This window comes from Castor canadensis, chromosome 11, assembly GCF_047511655.1.
Source record: "Castor canadensis chromosome 11, mCasCan1.hap1v2, whole genome shotgun sequence".
Taxonomy (NCBI): Eukaryota; Metazoa; Chordata; class Mammalia; order Rodentia; family Castoridae; genus Castor; species Castor canadensis.
This window is the reverse complement of record NC_133396.1, coordinates 37,001,631-37,020,832: the sequence shown is the minus strand read 5'-3', so window position 1 is coordinate 37,020,832 and position 19,202 is coordinate 37,001,631. Positions and strand designations below refer to the sequence as shown.

The 19,202-nt window shown below is 45.3% G+C and overlaps 1 protein-coding gene and 1 pseudogene across 1 annotated transcript in view; one reads left to right on the top strand and one right to left on the bottom strand.

Annotated features, from left to right (window-relative positions):
- Positions 1 to 16,241, bottom strand: part of LOC109683319 (uncharacterized) — a 56,701-nt gene extending 40,460 nt beyond the window's left edge. Inside the window, exon 1 of the mRNA XM_074046269.1 lies at positions 15,490 to 16,241. Coding sequence (XP_073902370.1) covers positions 15,490 to 15,961 — 472 coding nt within the window. The 5' untranslated portion in view covers positions 15,962 to 16,241. The remainder of the gene's footprint in view (positions 1 to 15,489) is intronic.
- Positions 16,242 to 17,729: 1,488 nt separating this feature from the next.
- LOC109683318 (large ribosomal subunit protein P1 pseudogene) lies at positions 17,730 to 18,524 on the top strand (annotated as a pseudogene).
- Positions 18,525 to 19,202: the final 678 nt, after the last annotated feature.

Here is a 19,202-nt window from a genome sequence, read left to right as displayed (position 1 = left end):
AGCTTAAAAGAGAATGCGGTGTGTGTGGGGGTGCAGCAGCACAGGAGCTGTGCCTTTCCTGTCTATTGCATGACCCCATCCTGAGTTATATGATCTGGAAGCCATTACTGAAAGGAGAGATAAGCTTGGATGGAACTAAAAGGAGTAAGACCATAAACCAATCTGAGTCCCAGAGGGGAGCTGGGATTAACTCCAGGCTTTATGTGTCTGTGTGTGCACAGGCATGCAAATTCCTACCTCTGCTTTGCTTCCATGATGTAGTTTAACTGTGAACACCAGAGAGAGAAGCAGTCAGAGACACTCATTTCTGTAAGTTCATTCTCTCTTCCCTTACTCTGGCTTTCTCTTTTCCCTCTGTAGACCTCCCTGAGCATTCCTGAGCAGCTACCCTCCCTACCCTGCAGGGCTGGGGGGCTTGAGTCACAGAAAGGGCATTCTTTCCTACAAACACAAAATAAAAGTCAATAACTTTCCCTGGGAAATGTCATAGACCAGGCAAATCTAAGAGGCTAAGGAGCTCGAGTCACTGGGCAACAGTCCTCAAGCCTCTCTATGAGAACACAGCTCTCTCAAGGAGATACACAATGCTAGCTTTTCACAAGTTACTGACAAATTAGAGTGACTTATTCTAGAACAGTGATGTGCAATAGAAACACAATGTAAGCCACATGTACACTTTTAAATGTTCTAGTACCTACATTTAAAAAAGTAAAAAGAAATAGGTGACATTAATTTTAATATGTCACATTATTATTATGTGCAGGTAATCAATAAAACAGTATTAATGAGAGAGCTTGCATTCTTCTTTTCATACTAAGTTGTCAAAATCTGGTGCTTATATTACAGAGCACATCTTAATTTGGTCTGGCCACATTTTAAGTGGTTAAGGGCTGCCATAACGCACCACGCAGTTCTAAACCTGGTTCATATTGTAAAATGAGTATTTTTCAAAACACGGTATTTTATAAAAAGAATAATTTAATAACAATAAGTGCAAAGGAAGAAACCAAGGCTCAAAGAGGTGAAGTCCCTTGCCCAAGGCCTAGGCTGGTGAGTGCTGTTGACTGGGAGCAGACAGAAGTACCTCCTTCTCAGAATCGTGAAGATGAAGATGACAGGAGATACACATGGGGGTGATTAACACAGTGCCTGGCTCATCTTTGCTACTCACATGCCAAGACACATTAGCTTACCATTATGCTGTGATCAACCTCTCAGAGTCTCTAGCTGGGGAAACCCTGCTTTAGTTGAGACTCTTCCCCAGGACTCCCCCAAATAGCCTGCACACTCACTGGACTGGTGGGGGGAGAAACCACAAGCTTCAATCCAACTCCACCACAGTCCAGGGCTTTCTGCTGACCACTCCCTTGGCGGACTGCTCCACTCACAGGACTAGAAGGCTGCTGAAGTGCTCCCTGCAGGTGCAGCTTGGGCAGTGGCTGGCTGCTTCATGTCTGGGTTAGCAGACACCTGGGGCAGTGGCTCTTGCTTGTGGCCTCCATCTGCAGTCCCAGAGGATGCTTGGGAAGGAAAGAGATCCATAGGCCTATCAAAGTGCAGCTGCATGCTGGTGGTGAGCCCATGGAGGGAGATGTAGGCCTGTAGTGTGGGCCTCTGGTCTCTTGGCCCAGTCTGTTGGATGGCACAGAGTTTCCCTGGGCTTTGCTGAATTCTGACAACACTGTAGAAATTTTAAACAAAGAAACCTGTGTGACAGGTAAGGGCTAGAATGCCTGAGGCCACGGGGGCCTCTTAATTACCCATGGCATTCCTGGCTCCCACACAGCCCTCCTCTGGTGATCCCCACAAAGGCCAGGACTTAGGGCTGGGAGGGCAGGTGAGCTGTGGAGCCTGGGGTCTCAGATCAAACACTCACATGGTGAATATGAGCACTTGATGCAAGTGGGAACTGACTGCCAGTCTGAACAGGCTAACGGTGGTCTCCATCTTGTGCTGGAGATGGAGAAGTTGGGCGGGTGGTGCGATACCACAGGGTATTTGCATGAACACAGGACGTTCGGAGAAATGCAAGATGTCCCAGGAAGACAAACAACCGCAAAATGTTCCAGGGCAAGGTCAAGACAGAATGGCTCACAAAGGGAGCCTTGTCTCCGACATTTCCCACTTATTCTTATACAAACATGATCAGAATATGTCGGCTTATTGAGAGGGGATGACAGAGGCCCAGTTCCTCAGGGTGGAGATCATTTTTGCTTTGTAAGCAAGCGTCCTTGCTAAGTTCTCAAGAGAATCTCCTCGGCATGTTTTTTGAGGAGGCGGATTTTTTAGGAGCATGCCAACCGCCATGCACCAGGGCATGTCATACAGAGGTCTTGGGTCTGGGGATCCTAAGATCCACCCTCCTGCAGTCTTACCTGCACCCTCGTTTAGAAAAGCCTTTATGATCACTCTCCCTGGGTGCTGCCTCCCCCAAGCAGAGGGGCCCAGTGGAGGAGGGCCCAATGGGCGATGAGTGGTCAAGAATGTTATATAAGAAGAGGGGGTGGCAGAGAGAAAATTTGGAAACCCAGGTGGAGCATTTAGCGAGTTTCTATTGAAAGGAAGGTCTCAGGAGCACGGTCTTCCATATCCAGGCGATGATAATGGACCTGTATAGGCTTAGAGGCTAAGGTGTTAATTTGTTCTTTAATGAATTGTATCAGCCTGTTTATAATGCAGGGCCCTATGGTCACAATTAAAAGTAGACCTAGCAAGGGGCCTAATAGTGGAAGAAGGTAGGGTAGAATTCCATTAAGCCCAGTCCAGAGGGGGTTTTCAAATAGCTCCCTTCGTCTCTTTTCTAAATCTTCTTGAAGCTGTTTAATTTTGGTGCGTACTATGCCTGATTTATTGGCCTAAAAGCAGCATCTTTCCCCTAAGGCCAAGCAGATACCTCCCTGGTTGGCTGTTAGCAGATCTAAGCCTCGCCTGTTCTGAAGGACCACTTCTGCCAGGGAGTCTATTTGGTCCTGTAAATCCTTAATGGTTCCAGATAGAGTTTGTACATCATCTATAAGTTGTTGAGATAGGCGACGGTAAGAGTGTATAGCCGTGCCTAAGCCAGCTGTACCTGTGCCTATAGCCACCAGTGCCTGGCAGGCACTGCTATCAATTTTCTACCTGCTTGTCAAAGTGGAAAACCCTTCCAAGACAGGACCATATTCATGTACTAGTTTGAGGGCTTGGGAATAAAAAAGACAAGACCTGGCCCCACACTCTAGTAGACTCACTGATGTAGCTATTCTAGTGACCCCAACAGTTAGTGAGTAGGTCTAGAGGTGTACAGTTCCCTGATGGCAAGAGGCAAATACCTTGGAAATGACTGGTTCTTGATGAACTAGAGGAAAGGGCAAGAGAACAACTGGGATTTGACTTAAAAATCTACACCCCTTGAAGCTATGTTTTCTGATGCCCAGAGGATGGTTACACTGGAGGAGGTAGGGCAAGAAGCACTTTCACTGCCTACACTGCCTCTTGCAGAAGCTAGACTGCCACAAAGGAGTCCAGCATCAGTTCTGGTTTTCCTGCCTCTGTCCTTGTGATTTGCACATACATTATTTAACTGTTTAGGTTTCAATTTCTTACTACATGGAGAGAATTGGTTATAAATTTCATACATTTTAAAGAGAATGGTAAGATTTGACAAGCCGAGCTGTGTTAGAAGACAAAATTTGTCAGTTTCTGAGGCAGGAGTTGCATCACTGTTTAGGCTGAGTGGACAGCAACAAAGCCAGTTCCCTCTTTCATCCTCTAGGACTGAATCTACCTCCTTAGGAACTGTTATGATGCCTTGGCTGAGCTCCCTGTGAGAATAATGCAAGCCTTTTTCTCTTGAAGTTCCAGAACAGTCTATGATGATTTTGCTGGGAGAACAACATTGCAATCCTTTCCTCTTGAAGTTCCAGAAGCCTCTGTGATGACTTCCCTGAGCTCCCTTGGAGAAGAACAATGAAGACTTTTACACTTTAAAGTTCCAACTTTTCCTTACTCCTGTGTTAGCTAGGAATCTTAAATCACCCCTCAGCCATTTTCCCTGCATCCTTATTGGAAATCTCATCGTCATCAGAAGAGTCTGTATCAGGTAGCTTCTGGCCCACACTTTTCTCGCGTGTGACACTGTACATATCCTTAAGCCAAATTGGCCACCTTAACCAGAAAAAGCCCACCTAGGCAAGAGAAGGGGAGATATTAGTTCTGCTTTCCCCTCCGTTTTCCAGCCACAGCACCAAGTCCTCTTCCAACTTGCCTGACTCTTACTTTCCATTGTGTTTCTAGTAACCTCATTCAGCCCCAAAGCCAACCTCATGGCTGGGCTCCTAAAGGAGGCAGACACCTGCCTGCAGAATTGGACGACTGTGCAGGCTGCCTGTACTGGTTACCAGGGAGATTCAGGGAGTATTTTCCTCCTCCACCCTGATCTGTTGTCTGCTGGGGAGGAGCAGTAATCTGAGAGGGGAGGAAGGGAGGCATTGCAGAGCCCTGCCCTCAGTCTGGTGGGCCTGAGTTGCAGGATGGTGTGCGACACCTGGGACTTCCATCTCAGGTTTCTCCACGTCTTCCATTCTGAGATTGCCAATCTGTCCTGGCTCCCCTCCTTTTCCCTTCTCCCTCCCTGGACTCATGCAGAGCTCCATACATTGACTGTATGACCTGGGGCAGGAAAGACCCTCCTTGCTTCTCATTGTTCCCAGCAGGCCCCACAAGACTTCCCTGATAGAGTAATAATGTTGGCATTTTGTGAATCAGCAGCCATTTTATCCTCAGGCCTCACTTCTTGAGAAACGGAGCCCCCCCCCCAGGCAGTTCCACCCCCAACAGCAGCCCCACCCTTAACAGAAATTCCTGCACTCTTAAGACAGCTCCACCCCTAACAGAGACTCCCACACATGCGCTAACTTCCTCAAGCTCCCTCTTCTATGAAAGCCACACCTAGCCCAGAGTCAGTGCTGTGCCATCTTTCCCGGGTCAGCCTGACAGCTCAAGCCTGTCATTAAACCTTGGTCTTGGACATGAGACTTTTCTTGTGAGCTTTCTTTGTGAGTGGCGTTTTTTCCTAACATTTCCCAAAGGGCTTTCAGATAGAATAGAACATCTATTTATGTTTCCCATGTCAAACAGGCTAAATCAAGAACCAGACAAACAACCAGATGGGAGTTTCCTCCCCTAGACCTAAGGCCAACAGACAAGACTCTTTCACAGAAGCCAGAAAGGGGGCACAAGTTCCCCCCAAACCAGATGGGGATATTTAACAAAAGAAAACACCACGTGGGGACAACTCCCCCTCAAAACAGATCCCCAGATTCCCTGGTCTCTTTTAACCCGAGATTTCTACCCTAAAAATGGCACCAACAAATTCCTCCCTTGGAGGGACCAGGTGAAGATCCCAGTGGGACCTTCTCAGACAGGCAGAGTCAGGTTTTGGGGTGCACAGGCCTGGAGGCTACAGGTCCTGTTTGTGGTTCTTGGAGGAGACAATGGGAGGTCCCCAGAGTTAATCTTACCCTGGCAGCTGCTGGGAATTGTCCTCTAGTTGTCTGCCAGCCTCACTTACCAGCACCTCTGCTGAGATCCAGCCAGAGTGCAACCCAGGGGGCCTCTTAACACTCAAGGAGTGAGGACCCCCTGTGGATCCCATCTGGGTTGCCAGTTTTGTTACTGAAAAACTGATCCCTTGGCCTCAATGCCAATTCACAATTTACAAATAAGGAGAACAAGGTTTTGAGAAGGAAGTAAGGTTTATTATTCATCTGACAAGGAGTTGGACGGGAGAGTCAACCTCTTGTTGGGTCTGGATACCTAAGGCAGATCAGAAAGTAGCCCATCCCCCATGGAGAACCCCATGAGCCCCGCACCCTGAGAAGGAGTTATGAATCTGCACTCCTGTTCCCTGAGGAAGAGATACAGGGCCTCACAAATCTGCCAGGAAGAGATACAAGGACCCACAAATCTGCCACAGGACTGATAAACAAAATTCTCTCAATGTTGTTCCCCGTCCCCCAATAAGGGGCAAAAAGACCAGCTCATCTAAAGGGGCCCCCATGCAAATACATGGCCAATAGAAAAGAAAACCTAACTGATACCCTAACCCAGAGTTAAAGCATCCTTAAAAAGCCCCAGCCTTCACCTGTGCAGGGAGTTACTGACTTCAGGCTGTGCTGCACTTCTCTAGCTGTAGCCTTTCCTTTCTCTCTAATAAACCCTACTTTATATACCGGCTTTGGCTCATTGCTCAGCTGCCTCATGAGCCAGTTCTCTGACCTGTAAAGGCAAGGACCCTTGACACTGGCCTGCAACACTTGGACTCTGGCACATAACACTCTCAAAGCACTGTGTCCCACTTCTGAGAGAAAATGTCCGCCTCTTAAAGGCGAATTCGGGGCTCAGCTTGACTGCGTGATCAGATACATGTTTACCATGCCCACTGGCCTTGCTTCTCCAGGTGTCTGGCACCACTTCTCTGAAGCTATACGTCTTGGCCTGGCAGGTTTACTGCTCTGATGGTCAGTAAGAGATAAGGGGTGGAAAGCTGCCTGGTCAAATTGGAGAGCAAAGGGAGCTAATCTTTGTTACTGAATTCTGCAACAATTGGACAAAGAGTGGAAGAACGTCAGCTCCTTAGATACTCACAACTGCCTGTAGAGGCAGTCACTTATATTACAAGTCCAATTTGAAGCACAGAAAAGGCAAGTGGCCACCTGAGCATCCACTGTTGAGAAGCTGAAAGCTTTGAGGGTGTCCTCTCCATGTATTTGAATTATTAACTTGTGTAGTTCTTCACTTCTGGCATCAGTGGGTTTGTATTTCACAGCTATTTTACCACTTTCTGAAATAAAGTTAATGAAGATTTATTCAGAATTTTTCTTGCTCTAAAACTTCCTGGATAAAATGGTAGCACTCAATAATGAACCTTTTTTTTTCCTTTCTCTTATTTTGTATTGTTTTTGGTGGCACTGGGGTTTGAACTTAGGGCCTCACACTTGCTAAGCAAATGCTCTACCACTTGAGCCTTTTTTTTTTTTTTTTTTTTTTTTTTTTGTCATAGGGTCTCATTGTATAGCTTACGCTGGCCTTGAACTCACGATCCTCCTGCTTCAGCTTCCCCAGTGCTGGGATTATAGGCCTGAACCACCATTCCCAGCATGAGACAGTCTTTTGATTTCAAAATGAAAAGCATTTTCCTAGAAATGTCTTCATCTTACACTCCAGGGTTTTTTTCACCCTTTTTAAATAAGAAGTTTAAGCAAGATGCTTGATTTGAAGGGAAAACCATGATTTTTTTACAAGAGTAATTTGTGCCTAGTTAAAGACAGATTTATAACAAAAAAAGTTATAAAATTGTAACAGGGGTTTAAAATTTGCTTTTTGTTGAGGAGCAGGAATTAGACAATTGCAATGCCTCTTTTCCATAGAAATGGAAGGAACAAATTGCCAGTGAGGAAAATGTAACAGGGGTCACAAAAGAAAAGAACATTTTTGTATAGCCAGCTTGCCTGTTGGCAAATATAAAATGACAAGTCAGGCATCAGTGGTTCACACCCATAATCCTAGCTACTCAGGAGGCAGAGATTAGGAGGATCACAGTTCAAAGCCAGCCCAGGAAACTAGTTCGCAAGACCCTATTTTGAAAAATCCCAACATAAAAAAGGGCTGGTGGAGTGGTTCAAGGTGTAGGCCCTGAGTTCAACCCCAGTACAACCAAAAAAATAAAGAAAATAAAATGACCAACTGATGCTCTCTTTTATCTAAGATGCACTGCATCTTTTTTTTATCTAAGATGCACTTACATTTAAAAATGATCAATAGGGCTGGGATGTAGCTCGGTGGTACAGCGCTTGCCTAGCATGCATGAGGCCCTGGGTTCGATCCCAGCACCAAAAAAGAAAAGACAAAAAAAATAAATAAATAAGTAAAAATGATCAATAGGACTTTTGGCATTTCTGTTATTTATGATCAATGCCATTCAGAGGCAAGAGGCCATTTGGGTTAGTCCTGCTGTTTGGAACCTGAACTACATCTATTTGTGTTGGGTGGGTAAACATTGTTATATATATGAGATGCAACTGAATGTTAAAAATTGGGGCTATTTGGGGTCACTGACACTGCCCGCCCAAAACTCATGGGAAATCTAGGATTTTGAAATTTGTCAGTGTGATAAACCTGACATCCTACCTATTCAAAGATTTAATGTTGCTCCAAGGGTAGCAACTAAATTATTGTGTGTGTGTGACTTCTGTAAAACAGTAATGCTGTTGCTGACTCCTTTGTATATTAAATATATTTGTGTTTTCCAAGCTTATAAAACTTTCTGAAATGGAAAGTTTAGGAAAATGCTGTACCAAGCTGGTATCCTCCAAATTTAAACTGTTAGTAATGGCTGTCTTTTGCAGGCTTTTGTGCATGTGTTCCTAACTATAACAAGACGTTAATGGTGCTGATGTAATGTTGCCAGTCATGATTAATTATTACCCTACAATGCTGAAAACAGTAGAAATACCTAGACTGTTCTGTTAGTTGCTAAACTGTTTATCAAAATTTTAACCATGGCTATTTTAACGTTTTTGTTTGCTCGTTTTGCTTTGTCATTGTATCTGTGATTCTTCTAGAGCATTTGCAATCAAATCTGGGGAAAATGACTCTTAACAAGTCTACTGAATTTGCTTTTTACGTATCTGTTTTTGTTGGGTTTTGTTGTGTATTATGCTTGTAAAACCTTGTAACTCTTGTCTGTTAAGATTCTGCGGAAGGACACTTTCTAATAAACAGCCTGAGCATTTTTGAAAGTTGAGGTATCACCTGTAAGACAGAATTAGACTTAAAAATGGATGACAGGTGTGTAATACTACACCAAGTTATTGACTGAGATGGGGTCTTGCGAACTATTTGCCTGACCTGGCCTTGAACCACGATCCTCCCAGTCTTAGTTTCCCAAATAGCTACGATTACAGGCATGAGCCACTGATGAATTATTTATGTCATGTATTTTGTCACAGCGATGAAAGTCTGACTAACACAGATAGGCTAGGCCAATACTAACCAAAAACATGTAATACTTGTATCAGAGTACTCAGGACACAGCATAACAATCACTTCTAGGCATCCAAAAAGAGCTTCAAAGTCAATGACTGCAGCCAGGGTAAGGCTTTTGGTAAGGTCTTAGCATCAGGGTGTCTTGTCACACTGTAGAGCACTGCAGGCCTTGGGAACTCCTGTGCATAAGGCCCTCCGCTGGGTGCTGGAGAACACTGTGTGAGTAAGATGACACAGTCCCTGCAGGAGATGCAGGCTACTGGGGAAAGAGACGTAGTCAGAAAAGTGCATACAATACAGCAGGTTCAAGGGCAGAGACAGACACATAGCAGACTCAACAGGAACACGCAGACTGGGGCAGTCAGGAAAGGCTTCTTAAAGGAGGTGATACCTGGGCTGAGTCTCAAGGCAAGAGCAAGAAATCTTCAAGAAAAAGGAGAGGGTATTCCAGGTGAGGGACCCAGGAGAGAGTACTGCAAAAGTTAAGGCCCAAAGGTGAGTCTATTTAGGAATCATGAATTCTTGCTGTTGCTGGTAGATAAACCTAAGTCATACAGCTGCAAGAGAAGAAGCTAGAGGTGAAATTCGAGCACCAGATCACAAAAATGTGCTTGCTCCTCATATGCCCCCAGGGCTTAATTAGGGAATAGAGTAAGTATAATTCTACATCCTCCACATTCTTGGGGAAAGAGGTACAGAATGAAGATTTTACAGGGACGGGTCAGACGGTAGGTGCTCGGCATTATGGGAAAACCCTGCCATTGATAATGAACACTCATGCCAGTCTGGCATAGCAATAGCACAAACTTCAGGGCTCTGGAAGGCTTGCTCAATTCTTTCTCTTGGCTGGGGAGTCAGTGTGGGCAAGTGATCACAGAGATGGAGGAAGGGGCACCCCTGAGGCCTGCATGTGAGCACTCTCCGTGAACCTCAGAAGCTGGAGGAACATGGAAACCACCTTCCTGGCCAGCTTGCAGCCTGCTTCCCAGGACAGCAATTGCTACATATCCATTTCCCATTAAGGAGGGTATGAAAGGTGAAAGCTCATTAATCATTGAAATCTCACTAGTCAATTACAAAAAAAGAAAAAGAAAGAAAAGAAAAGAAACCTGAGATGCCCACAACTACTCAGGCTCACTGCTAATTCCACAGGTCCAACTACAGGGTAAATAAAATTGGTGGAATAAATCTTATGATAGCCCTCATGCTGGCAATGCTGACAGACCCTGATGTGCAGAAAAACTGCTGCCTACAAGGCCCCTTCCTTTTTTTTTTTTTTTTTTTTTCTTTTTTACAAGGCCCCTTCTGAAGCATAGGGCAATTACCTCACAGGTCCTACCCATGGCCTCTGCCCATCCCTACTGTGCCAAGCTCATCATAAAACACCATGTCCTTGGGATATACCCAAAAGACTGTGACACAGGTTACTCCAGAGGCACCTGCACACCCATGTTTATTGCGGCACTATTCACAATAGCCAAGTTATGGAAACAGCCAAGATGCCCCACCACTGACGAATGGATTAAGAAAATGTGGTATCTATACACAATGGAATTTTATGCAGCCATGAAGAAGAACGAAATGTTATCATTCGCTGGTAAATGGATGGAATTGGAGAACATCATTCTGAGTGAGGTTAGCCTGGCCCAAAAGACCAAAAATCGTATGTTCTCCCTCATATGCAGACATTAGATCAAGGGCAAACACAACAAGGGGATTGGATTATGAGCACATGATAAAAGCGAGAGCACACAAGGTAGGGGTGAGGATAGGTAAGACACCTAAAAAATTAGCTAGCATTTGTTGCCCTTAACACAGAGAAACTAAAGCAGATACCTTAAAAGCAACTGAGGCCAATAGGAAAAGGGGAACAGGAACTAGAGAAAAGGTGAGATCAAAAAGAATTAACCTAGAAGGTAACACCCACGCACAGGAAATCAACGTGAGTCAATGCCCTGTATAGCTATCCTTATCTCAACCAGCAAAAACCCTTGTTCCTTCCTATTATTGCTTATACTCTCTCTACAACAAAATTAGAAATAAGGGCAAAATAGTTTCTGCTGGGTATTGAGGGGGGGGAGAGGGAGGGGGCGGAGTGGGTGGTAAGGGAGGGGGTGGGGGCAGGGGGGAGAAATGAACCAAGCCTTGTATGCACATATGAATAATAAAAGAAAAATGAAAAAAAAAAGTTAACCAGTTTAAAAAAAAAAAAAGATGAGTAAGGCAATTATCTTTGCTCCCAAAGACCTCAAGCTCTAGCTGAGAGGCGGACATCATAGCATACTGGTTTTCAAGTGGTCTGTGGGATCAGGGGGGTTCCACAATAATTCTGAGAGTTCATTTGCCCTTTTCACTGTGTTTGCATTTTCACTGATGGTACAAAAGCAATAGTTGGTAAAGCTGCTAGTGCCTTTGCAGGAATCATGGCAATGGCACACAACTGAGCTAAGCAGTCATCGTATTTGTCATAGGCACCTCACTGACAGTTTAAAAAACACAAACAGGCATTGGTGGCTCATGCCTGTAATCCTAGCTACTTGAGAGGCTGAGATCAGGAGGATATTGGTTCCAGGCCAGCCCTTGCAAATAGTTCAGGAGAACTCCCATCTCCAAAATAACCAGAGCAAAATGAACTGGAGGTGTGGCTCAAGTAGTACAGCACCTGCTTTGCAAGTGTGAAGCCCTGAGTTCAAACTCCAATCCCGCCAAAAAAAAAAAAAAAAAAGCCAGTATTGTGGCTCATACTTCTAAACCTAGCACTCAGGGAGGTAAAGGAAAGAGGACTGTGAGTTAGAGGCCAGCCTGGGTTATAGAGCAAAACTATCTCAAAAAAAAAAAAAAAAAAAGGAGCTGGGCACTGGTGGCTTCTGCCTGTAATCCTAGCTCCTCAGGAGGCAGAGATCAGGAGGACTGTGGTTCAAAGTCAGCCTGGACAAACAGTTCCACGAGACCCTATTTTGAAAAACCCTTCACAAAGATAGGACTGGTAGAGTGGCTCAAGGTGAAGGCCCTGAGTTCAAGCCCCAGTACTGTGAAAAAAAAAAAAAAAGGGTGTTGGTTGCTCAAGTGGTAGAGCAGGAGGTCCTCAGTTTAAACCCTGGTATTCCCAAAAAAAGACTAACAAACATTAGTAAGACTTGGTATACATTTTCTTCAAAGCAAAGCGAGCTTTTTGCTTCAAGAGAAACAACTGACAGTATTTCTTGCCAATGATAAATTTCTAATTATTGCTTGAAAAAAATCAATTTTGGAATATGCATATCCAGCACAGTGAACTCAAAAGCTCCTCAATAAAGACTTTCTGATGGTATCAACGATATTAACAAATGTGATTTTTTTTACATTACATAATGTAATGCACCAATATTCAGAATACATTCATAACTCAGTGCACCATTATTTTGCAAATGACTGATGCACCCTGTCAAAATCACACATGGGTAAAAGATTCTATCAAAGTTCAGGAGACCAATGAATCTTGAGTACAAGAAGTTCATGAATGAAGTTTCAGATTCCACTTCAACCAACCTTAAGGAGCTATCACTTTGGTGCAGAATATTCAACAGGCTACCTTTTCCTACTACATCTGGGTGAGGTGCCTTTTCTTTATGCACTTTAACCAAATAGCACAAAGACTGAGTGCACAGTTACGAGAATTTAGCGATCGGTGCAGAATATTCAACAGGCTAATAAATGTATTCCTTTTTCCTACTACATCTGGGTGAGGTGACTTTTCTTTATGCACTTTAACCAAATAGCACAAGACTGAGTGCACAGTTACGAGAATTTAGCGATCTTCTTTTAAGCTAGACCTTAAAAGACATTTGCAAAAATACAAAGCAACGCTACTCTTCTCACTAATATTTTTTGGGGGAAAAAGTGATTTTTAATGAAACATATGCTCACCTATGAGTTATTATTTTAAGTAGGGTATTTTTAAATTTTCTCATATCGTTAAGTATTGGTACATGTAGCCCACCTAAACAGAAGCTCTTTGGAGCCCTTAATAATTTAAAGAGACAGGGGTCTGAGGTAGTGGCTCAGTGGTAGAGCAGGTGCTTAGCATGTGTGAGGTCCTGGGTTCAATCCCTAGCACCAGAAACTGAAGTCTCCATAGAAGAACACTGACTTTGGAGTCTGTCTGATAAATCTGTTTGTCAGGTTTTATGGGGGGTAGGAATGCAAGAAAATGGAACATTTTAATGTGCCCTGGAAAAGAAAACAAAAGTTAAGTACACTAATCTGATAAAAACATGATTAATATGAATGGGGAGACTGAATTTGGACTGGAAAGGATTTGATTGTAGATTACGAACTGCACAGCTCACCCTTATTTTATAGAAAATGAGAAGCTGAAAACAGACTGGGAACTGAAATCTTTTTAAATTTGTATTTCCCATTTCTAGACTCTTAGAAACTCAGAATATTCTTTTATTCTATTCAAGTGTGAGTACGAAGTCTTAGGTTCAGCTGTGATACAAAGTAAACTTTAACATATGTGTCTAGGCATAAGGCTCTATTTTAAACCATGATTAAGAATGAAAGTTTGCAGGAACCAGTGGCTCACTGTAATCCTAGCTACCTGGGAGGCTGAGATCAGGAGAATAGTGGTTAAAGACCAGTGTGTGGGGTTGGGGGGCTAGGGGGGCTGGGAGAGTTTGTCCATCTCCAAAATAACCAGCGCAAAATAGACTGTGGATGTGACTCAGTACTCAGGTGGAAGAGCTTCTGCTTTGCAAGTGTGAAAACCTGAGTTCAAACTCCAGCTCCGCCCCGCCCCCCCACACACAAAAAAGAATGAAAGCTTGACTTGAAAAGTATGTGTAAAAAAAAAAAAAAAAACCCTCGAATTTAACAGCATGCCCCCAGCTTTATTTAAAAACATGTTCAAGGAGCTGGGGGTGTACATGGTGTAGCACGTAATTAGCACATGAGAGACGCTGGGTTTAATTCTCACAAGAAAATTTATTTTAAAAAAAAAAGGGGAGGGGAGGGGTGGGCCAAGCAATAAAGTTCAAATCTTAAAGGTTTTTTTAATTCTTAAAGTTCAAACATACTGCAAATTCATATTGCTCAAAGTGTACTGCAAAATAAACAGGCCTCTAAATAGTTCTTTGTGTCTCACATTCCTCTATCTTGTTGCCTTGCTGTCCACTTTTAGTTCCTCTTCAGTGATATATTTCTAGAATATACTACAGTGTTTTCAGCGCTACTCTGCCCACACAAAAACAAAATAAATTCATAATATGGGCCCCTGGGATTGGATGGGAACCGCCTCTAAAGGCCTAGTGGTTGGGTCTTTAGTCAATCAAATACCTCTTGGCAAAAAGCCAAGCAAATGGAAAACAGACTCGGAAACCAGTTCCTGTACAACTCTATGACAATACCTTTCTAAAAATCTCCTGTATTTTACAAATCTGTGACACTGTTTTCTCTGTCTCTATCCCTCTACTGAAAATAAAACAACTTTATTATGCTACCATCAACAAAGGTCATTTTAATGACAGAAGAGCATCGCTTCTTACAAAGGTGTAAGCAACTATAATCCTGTATTATAATGTATGTTGCTTACAGAAATACTCGCTGCCTTACAAAACATTCAAAATGTAGATGAAACTACAACTTCACCGAATTTTTAGAAATCTATTTCCTTTCAGCATACACTAATGTCATACCTTTTGCTACTTTAGTGGGCATTTACAACTTGTAAATGCTTTTAACTAGGAACTTTTGGGAGCTATTCGAAGGCAACTATCTAAGGCAAACACCACCAAAACAAAAAAGCCCTAGCAGAATTTCACACCCCCTACCGTGTGGCCAGTTTACCGACACGACCCGTGCTTTTGTTTTTCATAAGCAGTTCAAGCTGGTGATTCTAAAACATGATCGCCACTACAGAATCCCTTCCAAGACTTTAAGTTGCGAGATGATTACATCTCAGTTCTTCGAAACAAGCTAACGCTTAACTCCAATTCTAGTTCTCAATTTGGACAACTGACGCCACCGGTAGGAGGCAACCGAGACGGACAGGTCCTCCAAGAGCAAAAGGATGACAGATGCGAAAGGAACACGCCAATTTTTGTCCTCTCCCGCTTCCTCCGCCCTGCCCACGTAGGAACCAACGTCTCTTCAAGGTATCTTTTGGTGGAACTGGCGCCGGGTTTCAAAAATTCTGTTACTGGCTGCCACCAAGGTGAACCCGCGGAGGGGAAGAGGACTGCTCCCCTGATCCTTGGAGGGTGGAAGTAAAGCGAGGGGCGGTTGCTGGGAGACAGCAACCGTCTTTTCCAAGGCCACTTGGGATGCCCGAACCTCGACCCTGACCGCCACTGTTCGCATCACTTTACTGCGAGTGCTCTCGGTGCCGGGGGCCCATGCGCTGCTGATGCCATAAAAGCCCTAAACTGCCTGGAAGAAGAAAAAAAAAAAAGAGGAGGGCGCCAAACTAGCCGGGGAACTTACCCAGTTCCTTCCACATGGCCAGGTGACAAGCGAGGAAGCCTTTGCGGATCGCAGCGCAAACCCTGGCGGGTTCTGACGAGGTGAAACCCTTCTGCTTCTTGATGAAACCCCATAAGTGCTCCCGGGCAAACTGTGCCGCCTCCCGCCCGCCGTGCCCGTCGCACACGGCGAAGAAGGCCACGGAGGAGCGGCGGCGACAGCAGCGGCCGGCTCCCGCCGAGGCCCCGGCGTCCGGAGAAGGGTCACGGGTGTCGCGGGCTGTCGCCGCCGGGCCTTTCCCCGACACTCCACCACCAGGAAGAGAGGACGGGGACCGCGGCGGAGGCGACGACTGAGTAAGCGCCCGCCGCGGCGACGGCTTTTCTTCTGCCGTCGGCTCGGGCTCCACCACGATCTGGGTAACGTCCTCCATGTACTTCCTCCCGCCCTGGTCGGAGAAGACGCTCACTCCCAACGAGTACAGCCCCGCCATGGCCGGCTGGCTGGGATCCCGCCGGTCCCACGCAGCCCGCCGAATCCGGCGGCGGGAGGCACACTCGCCGCTCGCCGGCCAACTATTGTTTATCTTCGACGCGGAGAGGGAGCAGGGGGCGGTCCCGGAGTGGGGTGCGGGGGGGCGCGCGATGTCTGGACTTGTCCGCGAGAGCAGGGCCGGAGCGCTGGGGAGAGAGAAGCCGAGCTGCGCCTGCGCAGAGAGCTCCCCCCGCCTGTCCTGGCCCACCACACAAATCAGTCGTTCTCCCCCGCTGACGTCACGCGGCTCCCCGGAATCGACCAATCCGGAGTCGAGCGGAGCGCACCCGCCCTCCACCCCCAGCCCTGGCTCCTCCTGGAAGCCGGCGCTCCCTCCTCCGGTGGCGGGCGTTTGGCCCGCGCACTGCGCTGTTGGTTTCCTTCTTGCCGCCTGTTTTTGCGCGCTCCGGCCTCTCCGCAGTTGCTGAGCACTTGCCAAGCACCGTGGTTAGTCGCGCCTTCTTTGCTCAGTCCCCTAGACGGCAGTGCTGTCTCCTGCCCTTTTTGTCCACCTGCTGGCGTTGCAAGCTCGGGCCTTCCACGAGTGTAGAAAGTGGGGGAGGAGGGTGGAGGCTAGGATTTGAACTTCTACTCCTTGTAGTAAAATGGCGGGAAACTTCCCTGCAAAGAGCGTTTGTGAGCAGGCTGGGAAAAGTGTGCACCCATAAGCTGGGAATTGCGGGAGGCAGTGTTCAGTTTAGTTAAGAAAACTTGGGACCTGCACCATCAACTGCGCGGTGCCGTTTCCCACTATGTTATGTCAGACTTGACTTAGGAGCGCTGAGTGTAACTTGTTCTTAACAGAGCTCTCCCGCTTTCGTTCAACATAATGCTCTCCCCGACTTGCTCTGGATGCACAGCAGGTTGCAAAACCTGCTAAGACCTCGTGTGCTCTAACGACTTGGTGTTACTGCCCTCCGCCTTGCCCAGTAGGTCACAATTCCAGCGCTAAAACGTTTGCGCGGGTTTCCTCCGAATTCAAATGAACCTCCGAGTGGGCAGGCTAATATGCTCTCAGTACCAAACGTTTTTTGCAGTAAATCGGTTTAAAATTTACTCTTCCGTGTTTGCTCAGTTCACCACCGCTCCTGTGAGCTCTTTCCTGTACAGTCTTTGAGATTTTCAAATGGAATGATACTAAATTGGGAATGGGGGAAATGTACATATAAACAGGGCACCGGAAATGCAGTAGAAAATTCTCATAATAAACATAAATAAGGGAGATGAGGCCAAACTCTCTCCTCCCCTACAAGTCCCTGTGCAGGGTCCCATCATCTCCTAATACACAACACTATTTTCTGGCATCACTAGATGTCAAAATAATATCAAAAAATATGTATATAAAATCATTCTAAGAAAATATAGAAAACAGATTAATTAAATGAAAATGTACTCAAAGATATTTCCTACCCAAAATACACTAGTCCCAGAATGATAAAATGTTTGGAAAAAAATAGCAGCTTGAGGCCAGATACATGGGGCAGGTCTATAATCCCAGCACTCAGGAGGCTGAAGCAGGAGGCTTGGAAGTTTAAGATCAGCCTGGGACATATGGTGATACCCTGTCTCAAAAAAACAACAAAAAGAAAATCCCAGCTTTTTTTTTTTTTTAATCGTTTTTGCATTTGCTCACATATGTATACATTGTTTAGGCCACTCCCCCCCAACACCTCCCACTTCTGCACCCCCCCACCCCCTCCCCAACATTATCAAACCCTATTATCAAATCTAACAACTCTATAGGCCATATTTTATAACTACTGAAGAATAATTCCATTACATTTTACAATCCTTTTTACCTCCATCTCAACTAGTAGTCTGCAAATCATCTATCATTACCCCAGCTAATCTCTAGGTTCTAAACTCTACTTCCATTACTCTCATTCTGTATCCTACTCTTCACTGACCATTTCATCTCTCACCAACCATGTCCCCTTTATTCTCAAGCTCTTCTCTCAGTGTTCCTGTCAACTTCCCCTTGCAACTGAAACTACTTTATCACCTGAGAAAACTACATCCCTTGCAACCATTCAAGCACATCCTTTCACAAGTATTCTTACCGTATGGCCTGTTCCTCATGCTGTCTCCAGATCTATCACCTTTCTTTCGTCTTCCCTCGGAACTCAAGTTCGCGCTCATCAGCTGCAGTTGAGTGAGGCCTCACTTCATTAGCCAGGCAGTCTGCACCATGGCCTGTGTCTCCAAGCTGGCCTGCGTCTACTCTGCCCTCATCCTGCAGGAGGCTGAGGTGACCATCACGGAGGGTAAGATCAATACCCTCCTTTAAGGCAGCTGGTGTGAATGTTGAACCATTTTGGCCTGGACTATTTATTTACAAAGGCCTTGGCCATTGTCAACATCGGGAGCCTCCTCGGCAAATGTAGGCATTAGTGGACTCACCATCAGCTGCTACTACTCCAGCAGGAGGTCCTGCCCCCTCCATCGCTGCCACTCTAGCTAAGGAGAAGAAAGTGGAAGCACAAAAAGAAGAGTCTGATGATGACTTTGGTCTTTTTGAATAAACCTCTTTTGTAACATGTTAATAAAAAGCTGAACTCTGAAAAAAAAAATAAACCTTCAAGTTCTTTTAAAGTTAATGTGAATTGTCACTACTGGAAAACGGCATCACCCACTGATCATTAATCACATTCTCTTCATTTGCACATGGCTTACTGTTTCCTTTTCTGCCACTAACTACTCTTGTCATAGTGTGTGTGTATGTGTGTATGTGTGTGTGTGTGTGTGTGTGTGCGCAAGAGTGTGCGTATGCATGTGTATGTGTGTTGCCATAGTGAACCTGGGACTTCATGAATGTTAGGCAAGCTAGTCCCCAGACCATCTCGTCACATCTCAGCAATTTTATTCTTCAAAATATTAGTCACATTCTCTATATGACACCGTGGCTTCACAGTTCTTCATCCTCCTAGTGAGGTGGTTTTGCTACTATCAAAGGTAACCCTCACTGGGTGTTGCTCAGTGGTAGAGCATTTGCCTAGCACCACAAGAGTGACAGGCACCACAAGAGAGGGAAAAAACATGGTAACCTCATCATTTGTGTTCTAGATACTTTTCTCCTCCCATCTTTTCAAGTACTTTGCATCAACAATTAGCCTTTCTTGCTCCTGCCTTTTCAATTTCTCTCTCCTCTCTCTCTCTCTCTCTCTCTCTCTCTCTCTCTCTCTCTCTCTCTCTCTCTGTCT